The 16962-nt window shown below is 38.5% G+C and overlaps 1 protein-coding gene across 1 annotated transcript in view; it reads left to right on the forward strand.

The window, feature by feature from the left end:
- The window catches only part of dmd.1.L (dystrophin, gene 1 L homeolog), a 1148817-nt gene that overhangs the window by 390840 nt on the left and 741015 nt on the right, over positions 1 to 16962 (forward strand). The window contains exons 14-16 of the mRNA XM_018244936.2: positions 4768 to 4869; positions 5779 to 5886; positions 7523 to 7702. Of these exons, the coding sequence (XP_018100425.1) occupies positions 4768 to 4869; positions 5779 to 5886; positions 7523 to 7702 (390 nt within the window). The remainder of the gene's footprint in view (positions 1 to 4767; positions 4870 to 5778; positions 5887 to 7522; positions 7703 to 16962) is intronic.

Here is a 16962-nt window from a genome sequence, read left to right on the forward strand (position 1 = left end):
ACCAATTCGATGGTCGAAGTACCCAAAAAATACTTCGAAATTCGAAGTTTTTTACATTCGATTTCTTCACTCGAATTTTGTAAATCTGCCCCTAAGTGTTCATTTTGGGGGTATAGTTTTCCTTTAAAGGATTATTAAAGGGTTATTTTATGTTGTAAAATAACTATTATAGCCTAACTAATAATGCCCTGACCATTGCTATTTACATAGGATGATTACTAGTCAATAACAATATTTCATTTAATACAATCATTGAAAAAAGACTCTATGGCAGTGTTTAACTTCTAAAGTTGTTTGCAGTTTCTGAAAAAAAAATATTTTTTTTGGATTTTGTCCACCTCTAATTTACTGTATCCTTTGCAATCAGTCCCAAATGCTTGCTTAGATAGAATAAACAGCATTTGTAAACATACAAGACTTATCAGATGTAATTATTTTATAATGGATTCGGGACAACAGAGGAGACTTGGGTTCATTTATTTTATAGTTTAACTCAGAAAGCATATTGAGATTGCTAATGAGCACCACTGAACCAAACACTTACAATAATACATTGGTATATCAGCATCTATAACAAATTATGCAAATTGTGTTTATATTCTTACAATAATATTATTCTTATGAGCTGCAGTTTTCAGCACTCTGCTGAATACAAATGGGAAATCAATAACATGATAATTTATTTTGCCTCTGTTTTTGATATACAGCCAACCATAACAAATCAGTATTTGCCCAATTTTAAGAATAACATGAATCAGTGCTCAAAACACAGGTGGCTAAAAGGCTCTAATTATCTTTCAACAATCTGTGATTAGAACAGAAGTCTTTATTATATTTGCAGAAAGGTGCAGAAATCCACACAAATGCCATGTATTCTCCCAAGAATAAAGTTTTTCTCATACAAGAAACTTTGAGCTTCCTTTTTTTGTGTAGTTATTTTGACTATAGGAAGTTCCAATTCATAGGGTACTTACCTAAAATGAAGGCTGTACTCACAGTAGAAAAAAAGTCTAAATTTAATGAGGGTAATTTATCTTGAACAGATAAACATATCTATGTGAAACCAAAGGTATTCTTCTCAAATATATATTTCCATACTTAAACTGAGTAATAAAACTCATACTTAGGGGCACACTTTGCTCGAGTGAAGAAATAAAATAAAAAAAACTTTTCAAATTTCTAAGTGTTTTTTTGGCTACTTCGACCATCGAATTGGCTACTTCGACCTTCGACTAAGACTTCGAATCAAACGATTCGAACTAAAAATCATTCGAATATTCGACCATTCAATAGTCGAAGTACTGTCTCTTTAAAAAAAACTTCGACCCCCTACTTTCGCCAACTAAAACCTACCAAACCTCAATGTTAGCCTATGGGGAAGGTCCCCATAGGCTTTCTAAGGTTTTTTTGGTCGTAGAAAAATCGTTTGATCGATTGATTAAAATCCTTCGATATAACTAATTGCGGTAAATCGGTAAATTCGGTATTCGAAGTCGAAGGATTTACCTTCGGCAGTCGAATATCAAGGGTTAATTAACCCTCGATATTCGACCATATATAAATCTGCCCCATCTGTATATTCACACCCATCATTTTATATAGGTAATTTCTGCCAAAATTCACATTTATGTTAAAACATTACAGGGTAGATTTATCAAAGGTTGAATTTTTAATATATGTGAATTGTTTGTCCTCTAACAAGTTGGAATGTACTCGAAACTTGAATGTCATCTTATTTAAGAAAAAATGTATAAAATTCGAATGAATGTTACTGAACCAAAACCTTGAATCGAATTCGAATCGGATTTGAATGAAACTCAATTAGTGTTTTTATCTGAAAAAAACTCAAATTTTTCGAAGGCTGTTAACATCTTCAAATGGGTGAACAGACCTCTACCATTGACTTGTAAATTAATTAGGCAGGTTTCAGATGGCGAATATTCGTATAAGAACTATCTCCATGGTTGAGGTGTGATAAATCTCACATTAGAATTTACATTTGAGTTGGTGCTTTTAAATTCGAATTTGTGAGTTTTGACACAAAAAAAATTGAGAATTTGAATTTACCTTGCGAACCTTATGAAATCTGCCCCTACATCATAAACTCATATTACTAAATAAAATATTGGAAAAGACATTCTGTAGATATTGTTGATATTGTTACAGATTCCACTGAACTAATGTCAAATCTTGGTTACAACAAAGAAAAGTAACCCATGTGGTAGGATTGGAGAGGAGTTTGGATTGCACAATCAAGGGGAAAACAAGAATTTTAAGAATCAGGACTCCCATCAGACCCATCAACCCCCATCAGATAATCCAATGGGATTATCTGAAGGCTGTGTAATTATTATATTATATTCCAAAAGATGATTTTTCGTTTAAAATCACACTTGTGCAGTGACTCATTTAGTAATGAATATTAACAAAAAATAATCTTTAAATCCCTTTTTGCCTTATATTGCATCTCTTTCTTGTGCATTCTACTCCCACTGGTTTAGAATATAAAAACCCCATATTAATTTGCCAAACGTCTTTAAAACCTTTCACTCTTTTGAATGGAGCCAGGCAAAATAGGACCCTTCTTTCCATCTAGCTAAGTGGGCCGCCAGAGGCAACATTATTAATGTCAGGACATGAAACTAGATGATAACATTTTTTATATATGTTTCAGTTCTATCAAATATTATGCATAGCCACAAACCACTGGGATTCACTGTGCCTACAGTTCATTCTTTTGTTTTTCCTGGAATATTTTTTTTTTTTCTGTAATATTGTATAGAGGCATTGTGCATATTGCTCAAATTATTTCATATTTGCCTAAGTTTGTTTAAATATCACCACAAGGCATGTAGTTTATCTAGTAATATAATACAGGTCATAAATATTCCTTATACAAGATGTGAATTGACAAGAAACCATGATGAAGAGATCTGAACCCTAAATCCTACAACCCAAGGCATTTATTAACAGCCTTTGGCTGGGGGGCTTCTCAAAGTACAGTACATGCTTTGTCTGGTATACAGTATGTTGTTTCTATAGAAACCTACAAGACCATGGGGGCAGATTTATCAAGGGTCGAATTTCGAAGTAAAAAATACTTCGAAATTTGACCATCAAATTCAAATATTTTTCACTGAATCGTTCGGATCAAACGTTTCGAACGATTTTAGCATACGATCGAATAATTTTACTTCGATGTGTGAAGACTTAGAAAATGGTTGTAGAAGGTCCCCATAGGCTAACAAAGCACTTCGGCAGATTTAATTTGGCGGAGTATTGAAGTCAAAGTATTTTTAAAGAGACAGTACTTCGATTATCGAATGGTCGAATATTCGAACGATTTTTACTTTGAATCGAAGTCGAATCCTATTCGATTGGTCAAAGTATCCAAAAAATTACTTTGAATTTCAAATTTTTTTACTTCGAAAATTCCCTCAAATTCACTTCGACCCTTTATAAATCTGCCCCTTAGTCTCATGGACTTTTATTATGTCTTGGTTGCTTATAGTGTAAAATAAAAATTAGGAATGAAGCTTCAAAAGTAATTTCATATACAAGAGAATTGAAAGGATGAAAATGTGGCAATTGTGATCTAGTCTCCAGCTGTTCAGACAAGGTGCTTTAATACTTCATACCTTGTATAAAGTACTTTAGCATTATGTTATAATCTGTATTCTAGTTTTTTCCTTCCATCCTGTCCATTGTTATATGTGTAATGGAGCCCTTAAAAGTGGCTTCTGTATTCTACTGTGAAAATTAGGACCTTCAGATTCTAATGTTGTCAATTAAAATAAATAAGTTTTATTTTACCGGAACAATTTAGACATGCTATTTCGGAGATCATGTTATTACAAATGAATCAAACAGTTGAATAGTCCTTCATTCTGTAATAAAAAGCTAAATTAATTCCTTTATAAGATTCTTGAAAGCATGTAGAAATTTCCGGTAAAATTGTGTCAGGCTCTTATTAGCAATTACAGGTTTCAATGTTCCTGTCATTCAGATACTGAAAACATACTGCTATTTGTTACACTTTGTTATGTCTCATAAATGAGTTTATGTAATATGTTCTTAACTTTTATATTAAAATTATTATGGCAATGTACATTTACATTAAACAAGAATCCAGTAACCAAGAGTTTTATACAAATTCTGTGACCTTCATGTTCTGACCTGGTGTTGGATGATACATTACCTTAAAAATCTTAGAACCAAGCAGGTGTTCAGCTGCCATCATTATATAGTAATTAGAGACACTGTTTGAAAAATAGCAGACAAAATTTATCAAGATTTATGCAGTTTAAAGACATCAACTATTTTTACATAGTGATAGAATCTGACCCATTTCGCTTTGCCGAAAATTTGCTAAATGCAGTAAAGTCTATGGGTGACAAAATTTTTTGACAATTTTCTTCAACCATTGGATTCTATGGGCATCATTTTTGCAGCAAAACGTTGTGAAAAAATTTTGTTTGTCACTATTTTATGTGTTTTTGTCAAAAATCATTATCTTGGCTGTCTATAAACTTAGAAATCCCATGTTGTTTATTTACTGTTTTTTGTAAGTTTTCTGCATGTTAACTATTTTCTGTAAATGATAAATACTACTATATGTATATCATGCTTGAAATACATCAGTGTATATGATAGCATATGATTAAATTAAATAAATGATCTTGATGCCTTGCCATTAAATATGTATTTATTTAAACAGACAAAATTTGATTTACATACCCATCTTGAACATATTCTTTACTTTTTTAGCATCTGGGTAACCGATGGGCTGCTATATGCCGCTGGACTGAGGATAGATGGGTCTTTCTCCAGGAAATTCTTCTTAAGTGGCAACGTTTTGCAGAAGAAATGGTTTGTATTATTTTTTAAAGGCACTCATAACATCACACAGCAGGGCATTTCACAGCCTCAGTGTTCTTACTATGACATGTTTGCATTGCATCAGACAAAAATGTTGTTCCTGAAGCCTAAGCCACTTGTTCTTTCTATCTGGTAAAAGAGTATTTTTAGTATGCTTTGAAGCATTGTTAGAGATATCATATCCCATCCAAGTGTCTCTTCTTCACCAAAACAAGCCCAGCATTTATAATTTTTGATCATTTTATTGTTCCATTCTAGTTCAGTATCTGTACACTTTTACATCATTAATATCACACCTAATAAAAGGGGCTAAAAACTGCACTGAAATTCTTGAATACTTTATTTACTTTACAATACATTGTTTGACATTGCCTAGAACTGTAAAGTCTATTATCAACAAAATCCACAAACCTTATTTATAAAGCCCCCCAAAAACAATCGTTTCTATCATTAATGTTGTTTTTGCCTATAAGTGCATAACCTTGCATTTTTAAACTTTTGCCAAATTTATTGAAATTGCTCTGCAGGAAACAGGAAACCGTGCATGTAAACTTGGGGGTTCTAGATAAATGGAATCTATGCATACATCTGTATACTGTAATAGAATGTATCAAAAAAAGAGGAGGGGGAGAAATCAGACCTATAATGTATCAGAATAGGGAAAAAAGAAAGATTCTAAGTTAAATGTCTCACTGCGGCATATGATGTCCTATAAAGGGATGTGTTATACACAGCTGTATCTGAGATTAATATGGAAAAGTACTAGAATATGGTTAAAAGGTTAATAGTGTACATATTTTACACTTTTTGCATTTATTGTATTCAAATTGTTACTGTTAACAGATAACAATGAACCTTTTTACTACAACATCTAATTATAATTTTTTAATTCAATTTTAGTGTCTCTTTGATGTCTGGCTAACAGAAAAGGAGGAGGCAGTGAACACCATTAATACTGCAGATTTGAAGGATCAAAATGAAATGCTTTCCAACCTTAGAAAGTTGGCAGTAAGTATACCTGCTTTACTTCCAGACAGAAGAGGCATGTTTCTAGAGTGCAACATGTGTATGGGGGTGCTGGACTCATTCCTCTTCTGCCTGCCTTACCCTAGTTTTACCTAACTTGGTTTTAAATGCTCTCCTGGACCAATTTTTTAATTAAATTATTAGTAAAAGTTAAGTTTTAACCTTGTTCTGTGGGTTGCACGGCTTTTGGATGGGGTGGTGCAGTTTCAAGGGTTAACTTTTTCTTTTCTCTCATTACCCTAGTTTTGGCCTATCTAAAAGTCAGTGATTCGGTGTGTGAACCAAGAGTCTTGTATGGGGGTGCTGTTTTTGAGTAAACAATAAGGCAGGTTGGGGGGGGAGGTGTTGGCACTATTGTGTACTATTTTGATTAGTTCCACTGCCTTGACACTCAACTGTACAACAGCAGGTGATAAGTACAGGGCTAGCCTGTACCTCCTGATGCTGCACCCTGCTTCTTGCTCTCTGCACTCCAATGTTTGTTTGAGAGCTGCACTCTTGTACCCCTTAACATTTTAGAACTTGAGCTCCAGGGAACTGTAAATGCCCATTCAAATATATATATATAAATAAGGGTTTAGTAAGGGTTTCAAGCAGAACAAAGCTTGTTCTGTTGTTGTAGTTTATAGAGAACAACCTAATGTATGCATTCATTATTCTGATTGCATCAACTCCGTAAAAGAAAACTGCTGATATGAATTGCTGCACTGGACCAGACCTTAACACATTTTTCCTACTGATTTAGAGATGTTTACTGCGCGATTTAACAACACAAATGTATTAAATGGCCCAAATTTAACTAGGGAACATTAAGCAGCTGACTTATAAATCACTGTTAACTGTTTACAAGTGGTACTGATGCTTCCTACATTTAAATGAGATTACAATAGTCCAAGATTCAACAATGATTTGCTCCAGCGAGGAAAATAATAAATGAATTTTTCCTGCATGCAATACTCATTGTGGAGTCAGGATTCAGTTGAGAGATTGTGCTCATTGCTTTTGCTTTATTACCGATAAGTAGACTGAAAATCCCCTGTCTCTTTTCTTTGGGACATTGTTAGAATGGTTGAAGTTTTGGTTACATAAGCTCCCTGTTAACAAATGATGAGGGTTTCCCCATTCTGCAGTTTGTTACCAAGTTACACGTTCTTTTGGTAGGGATGCACAACAAAAACCAATGTAATGCACAATAATCGAATCATTTATAGAGACAGGGAAGAGGAGTACTAGAACAAGAACCGTATATAAGTGCGGAATTAATAGCAGAGTGAAGTGCAAACTGAAGAAAAATGTTAAAAGAATGAAAAAGGAAAGTAAGTAAGCAATATCTGAAGAAGGCTCATGGGGATGGGGTTAATTAGCTAATGCAAAGGATAAATGACAAAATACTTTTGCTCAGAAAAATACTGTGATTCTTTACAAAACCATCTGGTAGATAAAGTAGATATGTGCTTTAAACTCAACCATTCAGCAGTGGAACTATTTGCAAGAGGTTGCACTACTCATCAGCTTTTAGATGCTGAAGTTTTTCATGTTTTTTCAAATATTTGTGTTTTTTTTTTAAACCATAGACAGTGTGTGATATCTATAATTTTAAATACCTTTACTTTAACAGATTCTGAAGGGAGAGCTAGAACTGAAAAAGACAACATTGGATACACTGTACTCACTTAATCAGGAGCTAGCTTCTGCTCTGAGGAACCAGTCAGTGTCTCAGAAACATGAGGCAAGACTAGAAAATTTTGCTCAACGATGGGATAATCTGGTGCAGAATCTGGAAAGTACTTCGAAGCAGGTTTGTACATTCAAGGCAGGGCATGTAGATTTGCACTCAAAAATGTGTTATTTATGTAAGTCTTAGTACATTATTTCTAAACACTTACTAAAACAAGTTCATACAATCCGTTTAATAATGATCACTCACTCAGAATTACATAGCATGAAGTGATCCAAGCAAATAATTGAATTTTTCTCTTTTGTTAAATTCATTTTTAGAATTAATAGGTATTGGTCCCACACTTTACCTCTGCCCAGTAGTCATATATGAATTATTCCATTAAAAACCTTCAGCTTGATAAATTAATAAGGAGAACGGATTACCAATGATGGGTAAAATTGTCTGTATAAAGGTATTATTATAAAATAATATACAGGTAAAATGATAACGGCACTCCCCAATGTCCTTCCCTATTTACGCATAGACAAAACCTTAGCCAGGTGAATGAAGGTGTTAATTGTGGCCCCTATAAATTATGTTCACATACCAAGGCCCTGATACCAGAGATCAAAGGGTTAACTTCAATAGGAGCACAAGATAGAATTGTAGCTAAAGAACTGCAAGTACACACCCTGGCTATATTTAAATAGCATTCATTAGACCACAAAGCATGCAAACTGTTACTTGTGCAATGTTTTCCAGTTATACTTGCACCTGCTCAGATGTAAGTACTTTCTTGACCATGTATGGCAATTCCGTGTACATCGTCCTTATAGTGAATGCTCTGTAAAATCTATATAAACTTGGTCAAATGGCATGACATTTGAAGCTCACCATGCCATGCTAAGTGTGACATTGTGACAAGCTTCCCAATATTCCAATGTTTTGTCTAATAAATAAATCAGTTATTCTGAAGAACCTTCTTTGTCTTGGAGTGTTATAAATAATAAGGTTCTGGTAACAAGCTTTATCTAGATATGATTGACTCTATTAAGCTTTTGTTGCAGACTCTTCTATAGTTGCTCTTTCTGTTTTAAACCATAATCTATGTCCACTGTCATAGTGTAAGTAAGAAACCTTGATATATTAGTTATATTGCTTTTCATAGGAAGGTCCAGATTACTTATGTAGTATGGGATATACTGCAATATATCCCAATATAGCATCTTGACAGAATAATTCCAATGGAAAGTTCAGTTCAACTACATAACTAATTTGTTTGCAAGGGAGAAATCAAGGAAGCCGGGACATTCAAGCAAAGAGGAAGCATACACAGGGAGCATAGGGAAGGCAGGAGACAGGGAAACCTCTCAGGACAGGACACGACCACTCTAAGAAGTACTAAATACAGCCACACAGTGTTGGCACCCCTTCAGCATTTGAACGGGTGTGTGGGCAGTTTCAGTCTGGGTCTAAGTCTGGATCTAAGGGGTAGACAGTACAGGGTTTTAAGGTCTGAACAATGCAGGGTTGATTACATGAGTGAATAATGATGGATTTTATAGTCTCAATTTCAGGTTTAAACAATGCAGGGACCATTTAATCTCTGTAGTGATACCTTTTAAACCTTACACGTGTTAAGCAGACACAGGAGGCAGACTTTCATGTGGGGAGGCACACAAGGGGTCCTGTGGGCCACCAGTTGGACAGCACTGGGCTACACCATTCAATTAATGGAATAAAATAACAGTATGAATTATGGCATTTTGGAGGCCAAAAATAAAAATAGCATTATACATATATCATTAATAATTTATTACTGTATCTAACGCTGCTATATAAGTAAAAATCATTCTACACAACTAGTTAAGTAGGCCCTTAAAATATGCATGTGCCATGGATATCTTGCAGTTTCCACTCTCTCTTTTGGATTACAATCCACTCTCTCTTTTTGGTTACAATAAGGGGCATATTTATTACACTGTTTAAAACTAAATTTGCCAAAAAAAAGTTGTAAAAAGCTGTGTAAAATAAGTGGCAGATGTATTAAGGTGTGTGTGTAATTGTATGCCATGCAAACATTATGGGGGCCGATTCACTAACTTTGAGTGAAGGATTGAAGTAAAAAAACGTTGAATTTCGAAGTGTTTTTTGGGCTACTTCGACCATCGAATGGGCTACTTCGACCTTCGACTACGACTTCGAATCGAAGGATCCGAACTAAAAACCTTTCGACTATTCAACCATTCGATAGTCGAAGTACTGTTTCTTTAAGAAAAAACTTCGACCCCCTAGTTCGTCATCTAAAAGCTACCGAACTCAATGTTAGCCTATGGGGAAGGTCCCCATAGGCTTTCCTACGTTTTTTTGATCGAAGGATATTCCTTTGAACGTTGGATTAAAATCCTTCGAATCGTTCCATTCGAAGGATTTTATCGTTCGATCGTAGTAATAATCCTTCGATCATTCGATCAAACTATTTGCGCTAAAATCCTTTGACTTCGATATTCGAAGTCGAAGGATTTTAATTCCCAGTCGAATATCTAGGGTTAATTAACCCTCGATATTCGACCCTTGGTGAATCGGCCCCCATATGTGTTGCCGTTATTTTCATTGCTTCTGGCAAAAGCCACTGTAAGAAAAAAATTGCGTCAAAATGTTACGCTGTTTTTTACATGATGAAGCCTGACAACGTGCGGTGTATTATCCTGCTGTTTTTTACAGATCATAATAAATATGCCCTTAAGTGTGCAGAATCCATTGCTATTTAATGAACATAATATGTGCAGTCTACTGCATTTTGTGGATTTAACAAATTAAAATTTTACTGGTTTCTTTGCGAATCTCCAGAGTCTAACCTCTTGTATTTCCTTCTTCAGAAAGGGTAGCTGTCTTGTATATAGCATACTAAAAATATGCTAGTAGATGCCAGTCTATAATATAATGTTTAAAATATGAATTCCTGTACATAGCTGCATTTACTTTACTTCCCTTGCACTATACATCTATCCTTGAAAATGGGTTGAAAATAACAATTTTAACAACTTTAAAATGTTCTGTATACAGCGCATAGGCTTACCCTGTATACTGTAATGATATTATATAAATTAAAAATCTAATTTTAGCAAGGGATTTTAATTGTAATATCAAGGAATGTGAAGACAAAAAATGTTGCAATCAGCTCTGCAATATCAGAGACTTCTTAGGAAAAATTGATTACGCAAAGGATTTCATGACAGAGCAGATGACTATTTGCTACGACTTTGATATCCATACTCACATTAACCTTTTCATAATGCTTACATCTTGCTCATCTATACAAATAATTCCCATCATGATGGCAATACTGAAAGTTATTTGTGACCTGTGAAAATAATAGACTTTATTACAAAAGTGCTTATACATTTGAAAAAAAACTCAAGCTGTTGGGAAAATGCCAATACCACATGTGAAATTTGATGAATCTGCACCTTTATATAAAAAGGGATAACTAATTTTCCTTTTGATCCTATTGAGAGTTTTAAAAGAGTATAAAAATAAATGTGGGAGTATAATCAAGAATTTGTGTTCAATCCAAGTTATTTGTCTATAGGTAAAAATGCCAACATTTCAACCTTGATACTGTATGTCTTAGCTGCCAGCCTCACAGTCCATGCTCATTGTACTCAGGTTGGTTGATAAATGAAATTGATAACTCCAAAACATGGCATTACTATTCCTGAAAATATGTTTTGAACTTCACAAGTGTCACCATGTCCTTGGAAGACTTATAAACATACCTTTTTCAATAAAAAGTACTATAACTGGTATATTTTCACGCTTTGCATTTATTTGATGCCGGTTCTAACCTTGGCCAGTTTTATGATCTTTCTACCTAGTGGCTTGTTGTGTTGTATATGTGGTCTATATGTAGCTGCAAGACTCCCTGGTAATGAAGATGAGATTAGTTATACCACCATTCAGGATTTATTATATATTATTTCTGACTTCTCTGAATTATCAGCTATGTTGGATCTCACACTTGCCATTGTGGTTTATTTTCTATTCTATACTTTGGGTCTTAGGAAATTCTATTACTCTGCTGATTTGCACTAGGGAAACACTTGACAGAGGTTAAGGTGGCTGTTTGAAGTAAAGTAGAGTTATGATAACTTTGAAAACTTCAAAAACAAGATTTATCAATGTAGCGCTATAGTAAACTGACTTGTGCTAGGGCAGTTTAAGCTACTTTCCTTGGTGGGCTGAGACCACTTAAGCTACTTTCCTTGGTGGGCTGAGACCACAGATGAGCTCTCTTTTAGTGATGGGCGAATTTGCGCCGTTTCGCTTCGCTGAAAAATTCGTGAATTTCGCGCGAAATTCGCCAAACGTCGAAAAATTCGTGAAACGGCGCCCGTTTTTTGACGCGTTTTTCGAAAAAAACATTTTGACGCCGGCGAATTTTTTCGGCGAATTCGCCGCGAATTCGCGCCGGCCGAATAAATTCGCCCATCACTACTCTCTTTCTCAGGGGTAAGCCCTCGCAACGGTGTGGAGGCAAGGGTGTAGTGTAACTGTAACCTGATGCGATAGCACAATGATGGGCGCCAGTAGTTCCTTAACAGTTGAACAAAGAACAGTATTTATTGAACAATAGCACATAGATCATTTAGCACATTGATCCACAATGGAGTATAGAACATACACAGCAGCATAAAGGGAGCGTATACTCACAGCACATATAGGCTGAATCCCCACAGGCTAGGGAATATACAGCAGAGAGTAAGTTGACAGCATGTGATGGGTATTGCCCGGTTTTCAGGATATCTTCCAGTGGCAGACTAGGGGAACTCCTGACATCCCTATCTCAACACTTGGTTCCTTACTCTGGGTCAGTAATACCCTGGGATCTTAATCCCTCTAATCTCCTCGGCGGAGCCTTGAGCTGCTCAACTAAATAACCTCTCTATCACTCCTAGGGTGATCTATAAAACGAGTATAGCTGTCTAATTACTAGGGCCAAAGCGCCTAGGGTCAGCACTTCCCATTCCCTTCCAGCCTGCTTGGTTGGGCTAAAGCAATGGACCCAGAGCACATGGTTCCTAAACCTTTTATACTCTGGCACAGTGCCATCTGGTGTACACTGTGTGAACTGCAGGGGTTACATAAGCACAAGGTCCCCATAAGGACCCAGTGAGGTGTCCATATTACTAGGGATGTGCCTGTCTGTAAAGTGTAAGGGTTTCTAAGATTTTCACATCCCTACATTCTCCCCCTGGTGAATTCCTTCCGTCCCGACAAGGAACCTTTCAAAGAGCAAATACTGAAAATATAGCAGTTAAGGCACATCATGCAAGAAACCATTTCAGAGACCAAACATACATTGCATTTCTATACCATTACCTTATAACCTCTTCGGGTAGCTCTCCTGAGTAACCCAGGTACAATGGCATAGCTGGAAAGAAACATATTAATAGCAACAGTTTCATTCATGGGCAGGTAAACGTTATCAGTAAACACCTGCAAAAGAAGGTACAAGTTAGAAATACTGCATTTCAAACACATCAGTATTCTAGTCCATCAAATAGTCGAACCCACAGTCCGTTTCAAATGCACTTAGGAGGGTAAAAGGGAAAAATTGGATGAACCTACCAATGGGCAGGTATTAACTAAAACAGTCCGTAGACCTAACTCCAAGAGGAGCAACTGGAAACAAACTGCCAATGGAGCATCATCAGTGGAAAAACAAACCACCACCCACCAGTAGACTCAAATCATATGAAGAAACCTGGCCTTGGTGTCTTCATATGGGATGTAGTATTTGGGATGGGGTTTGTCCATTGTCCATCTCCCAAATAGACTTCTAAGTTGAAATACTTGGTAGGGTTGTACTTCCCACAGCTCTTCACAGCATTTTGAAGAATGGTGCGGCCATACCACCACTCTTTTTCAATGGATCGCAGGTACTGCCAATCCTGTTCACGCCTCACCTTGTCAGAGTTTGTGAGGCAACTGTGGTGCATCTTCTCCTTTTGTAGGATCTCGTCAATCAGCCAATTCTCATAAGATGCTGCCACCTTTTCGTACACCCACAGAGAAGCATAGGGCATAAAGTAACCCCATGTTCGGTGCACATGGAAATTTATCACTCTCTGTACTCTGGACACAGAAGTGAAAACGTTGGGCTCTGCCCGTCCTGGCAGCACCCAGAAATCTTTTTCCTCCTCGGGGCCTATGATAGGAGGAGCAATGAAGCTACGAGACACTTCTGTAGGAGGACCTGGACCATGCTCAGCTTCTGGAGTCTCCTCATATTCTTCCCATCCTGGAACTGGTCCTAAGGGATTGTCGTCCTTAGGCTTGGGGATAGCAGCCAGCAAATTCTTTTCCCTCTCCAGGGATATCTTTCCCCACTCATAATGGTACAGCTCAGCCATCTGCGTGCTCTCTCCAGGCTTACTAGGGGTGTGAGGCACAATCACTTTGAGGCATACGGATTTGGTTGGCTCACTCACCACAGACCTTCTACTTTGGCACCGAATCTGTGCAGGAACTTCCAGTATGGATTCATCAGCACTGTTCACACTGGAGGACATCAACTTATCCAGCAGATCCTCATCATCCTCCAATATTGGAGGGTCTCGAATGGAAGGTGCAATGGGCCCCAATCGGTTGAAGGAAAACTTTCTCCAATCCACATCATGGCCTATGACTGGAGTTGGAGTAGGAACAGCAAGAGCTGTATAGATGGTGACAGTCAAATCCCCACAAGGCTTCGAATCACTGAGCAACACTTTGCGGGATGAAGACTTTGACTCAGAAGAATTAGACCTCACATGAGGAGCGGCAGCTCCTGGGACAACCATAGGAGTTTTGGAAACTTGAGATTCAACCAGCGGGTTCTCTGTTCCAGAATTCGAAACATGCTGAAAGTATTCCTCCTCCGAGGATATAAGAACAGCGTCAGGCCTGCAGGCCGCATCAACTTCAAGCGTGTGCCATGCCCTTTCCAGACAGTCTTCTGGTGCCAGTTCGGTAGCAGGCACACAACAAACGGGGGCCCCTACAGCAGAAGGGGTACACACTTCTCCCCCTGGTGCATCCAACACTGCTGTAGACACAACCAAAGGTGTAGGCATCACGGCCGTCAAAACATCACTCAAGCCCTCAGGCTTCAACGAAGGGGTAGTGGAGCACACATCTGCCGTCCAGCCGGACGGGGTGATTTCATGGGCCGCAGCTGCGGTCACGGGCACATCTCCCTCAAGCGGAACCACTTCGGTTGGGGAGGCACAAACTGAGTTGAGTGAAGACTCACTAGGTGAACTCTCTGGTGCGGGTACAAAGGCCAGCTCTAGCGCGGGCTCTGGGACCTCCTCTGGGACAAGTTCGGGTGCGGGGGCCGCAGCCGCTGACACCCCCGGGGCCTCCTCTATCTCTTGGTAGACGAGAATAGTTTTGCCGCTCACCTTGTCCCGTGTCTTCTCCACCAATGGAGGTTGATCAGCCCGGTTGAATGGTCCCATCCATAAGCGGGTCTCGCATTGCGAACACACGCCATCCGGGTCCTCCAAGGCGTTGGGCGCTTCCATATCACACACGCCACAAGCCGGAATCATCATCCCCCTTTCGCTCGGGGTAAAGGTACCCTGGTACACATACGGCTCCACCCGGGTAGTAGCGCAGGGCAGAGGCTCCATGGTAGGCTCCGGAACCTCTGGTTCAATAGCAGGTTTAGCCACCGGTTCAGCAATACACTCAGCAATAGGTTCGTCAACACACCTATCTGACTCAGCCGAGTCCAACAGCATGGAAACCAAACTCAATATGGCAGCGGTACTATCCTCCAGGGTGGGACGTCGTGCCATGGCTCGGGTAACACCCCCTTGGGATAATCTGGTACGCCCTTTCCTACTTTTTCGCGCGTTTCCCTTCTTAACCCATGCAGGATAGGGCGTTGGCAGTGGAGGTTGCGCAACACAAAATTCCTTCACAGCAACTTTTCCTACACAAGGTGGTATAGGTGACGGTGAAGGTGGTGGTGTCGTAGGGCAACTGTCCACCAATGGTTCTTTTCCCAGGGCCAAACAAACAGGTTCCTCAGCTAGCATAAAGTCATTAAAGTCTATGGCATCAGCAGCTAGGAATGGATTTAGCCCAGAGGTAGACATTTTAATTTCAGCGTACTCTGAATCCTTGATACTACAGCCCTTTTTCTCTTCCCATAGGCTGGAGCTATAGTAAGATTCATCAGGGGAGCCATTATGCTTTTACTGTGACCGAAATATGTGAGGGATACACGCTCACAATATAATTAGTAGGCACACCGCTCGGGGAATAAGAACTACAGACTTTCCCTGCCTAGGTGCCTTTTTCCTACTGAGTCCGCACACGCAGCGCCTGTCACACTAGGCCGCAAACTGTAGCGCTATACTAAACTGACTTGTGCTAGGGCAGTTTAAGCTACTTTCCTTGGTGGGCTGAGGCCACCGATGAGCTCTCTTTCTCAGGGGTAAGCCCTCGCAACGGTGTGGAGGCAAGGGTGTAGTGTAATTGTAACCTGATGCGATAGCACAATGATGGGCGCCAGTAGTTCTTTAACAGTTGAACAAAGAACAGTATTTATTGAACAATAGCACATAGATCATTTAGCACATTGAACCACAATGGAGTATAGAACATACACAGCAGCATAAAGGAAGCATATACTCACAGCACGTATAGGCTGAATCCCCACAGGCTAGGGAATATACAGCAGAGAGTAAGTTGACAGCATGTGATGGGTATTGCCCAGTTTTCAGGATATCTTCCAGTGGCAGACTAGGGGAACTCCTGACATCCCTATCTCAACACTTGGTTCCTTACTCTGGGTCTGTAATACCCTGGGATCTTAATCCCTCTAATCTCCTCGGCGGAGCCTTGAGCTGCTCAACTAAATAACCTCTCTATCACTCCTAGAGTAATCTATAAAACGAGTATAGCTGTCTAATTACTAGGGCCAAAGCGCCTAGGGTCAGCACTACCCATTCCCTTTCAGCCTGCTTGGTTGGGCTAAAGCAATGGACCCAGAGCACATGGTTCCTAAACCTTTTATACTCTGGCACAGTGCCATCTGGTGTACACTGTGTGAACTGCAGAGGTTACATAAGCACAAGGTCCCCATAAGGACCCACTGAGGTGTCCATATTACTAGGGATGTGCCTGTCTGTAAAGTGTAAGGGTGTCTAAGATTTTCACATCCCTACATCAATAAATATACTTTTTTTATTACTTTCTTTTTCATTGATTTGCTTTTATAAATGTGTCAGTTAATTTTTTCTTGACAGTCAGGACAATAACTGAAACAATTCTACTGCTGGGTATCCTTCACGATTCCCTAGTTCTAATTTTATAACAGACCATGGTTTAAAGAGGACTCA

The sequence above is a fragment of the Xenopus laevis genome, chromosome 2L (assembly GCF_017654675.1).
Source record: "Xenopus laevis strain J_2021 chromosome 2L, Xenopus_laevis_v10.1, whole genome shotgun sequence".
Taxonomy (NCBI): domain Eukaryota; kingdom Metazoa; phylum Chordata; class Amphibia; order Anura; family Pipidae; genus Xenopus; species Xenopus laevis.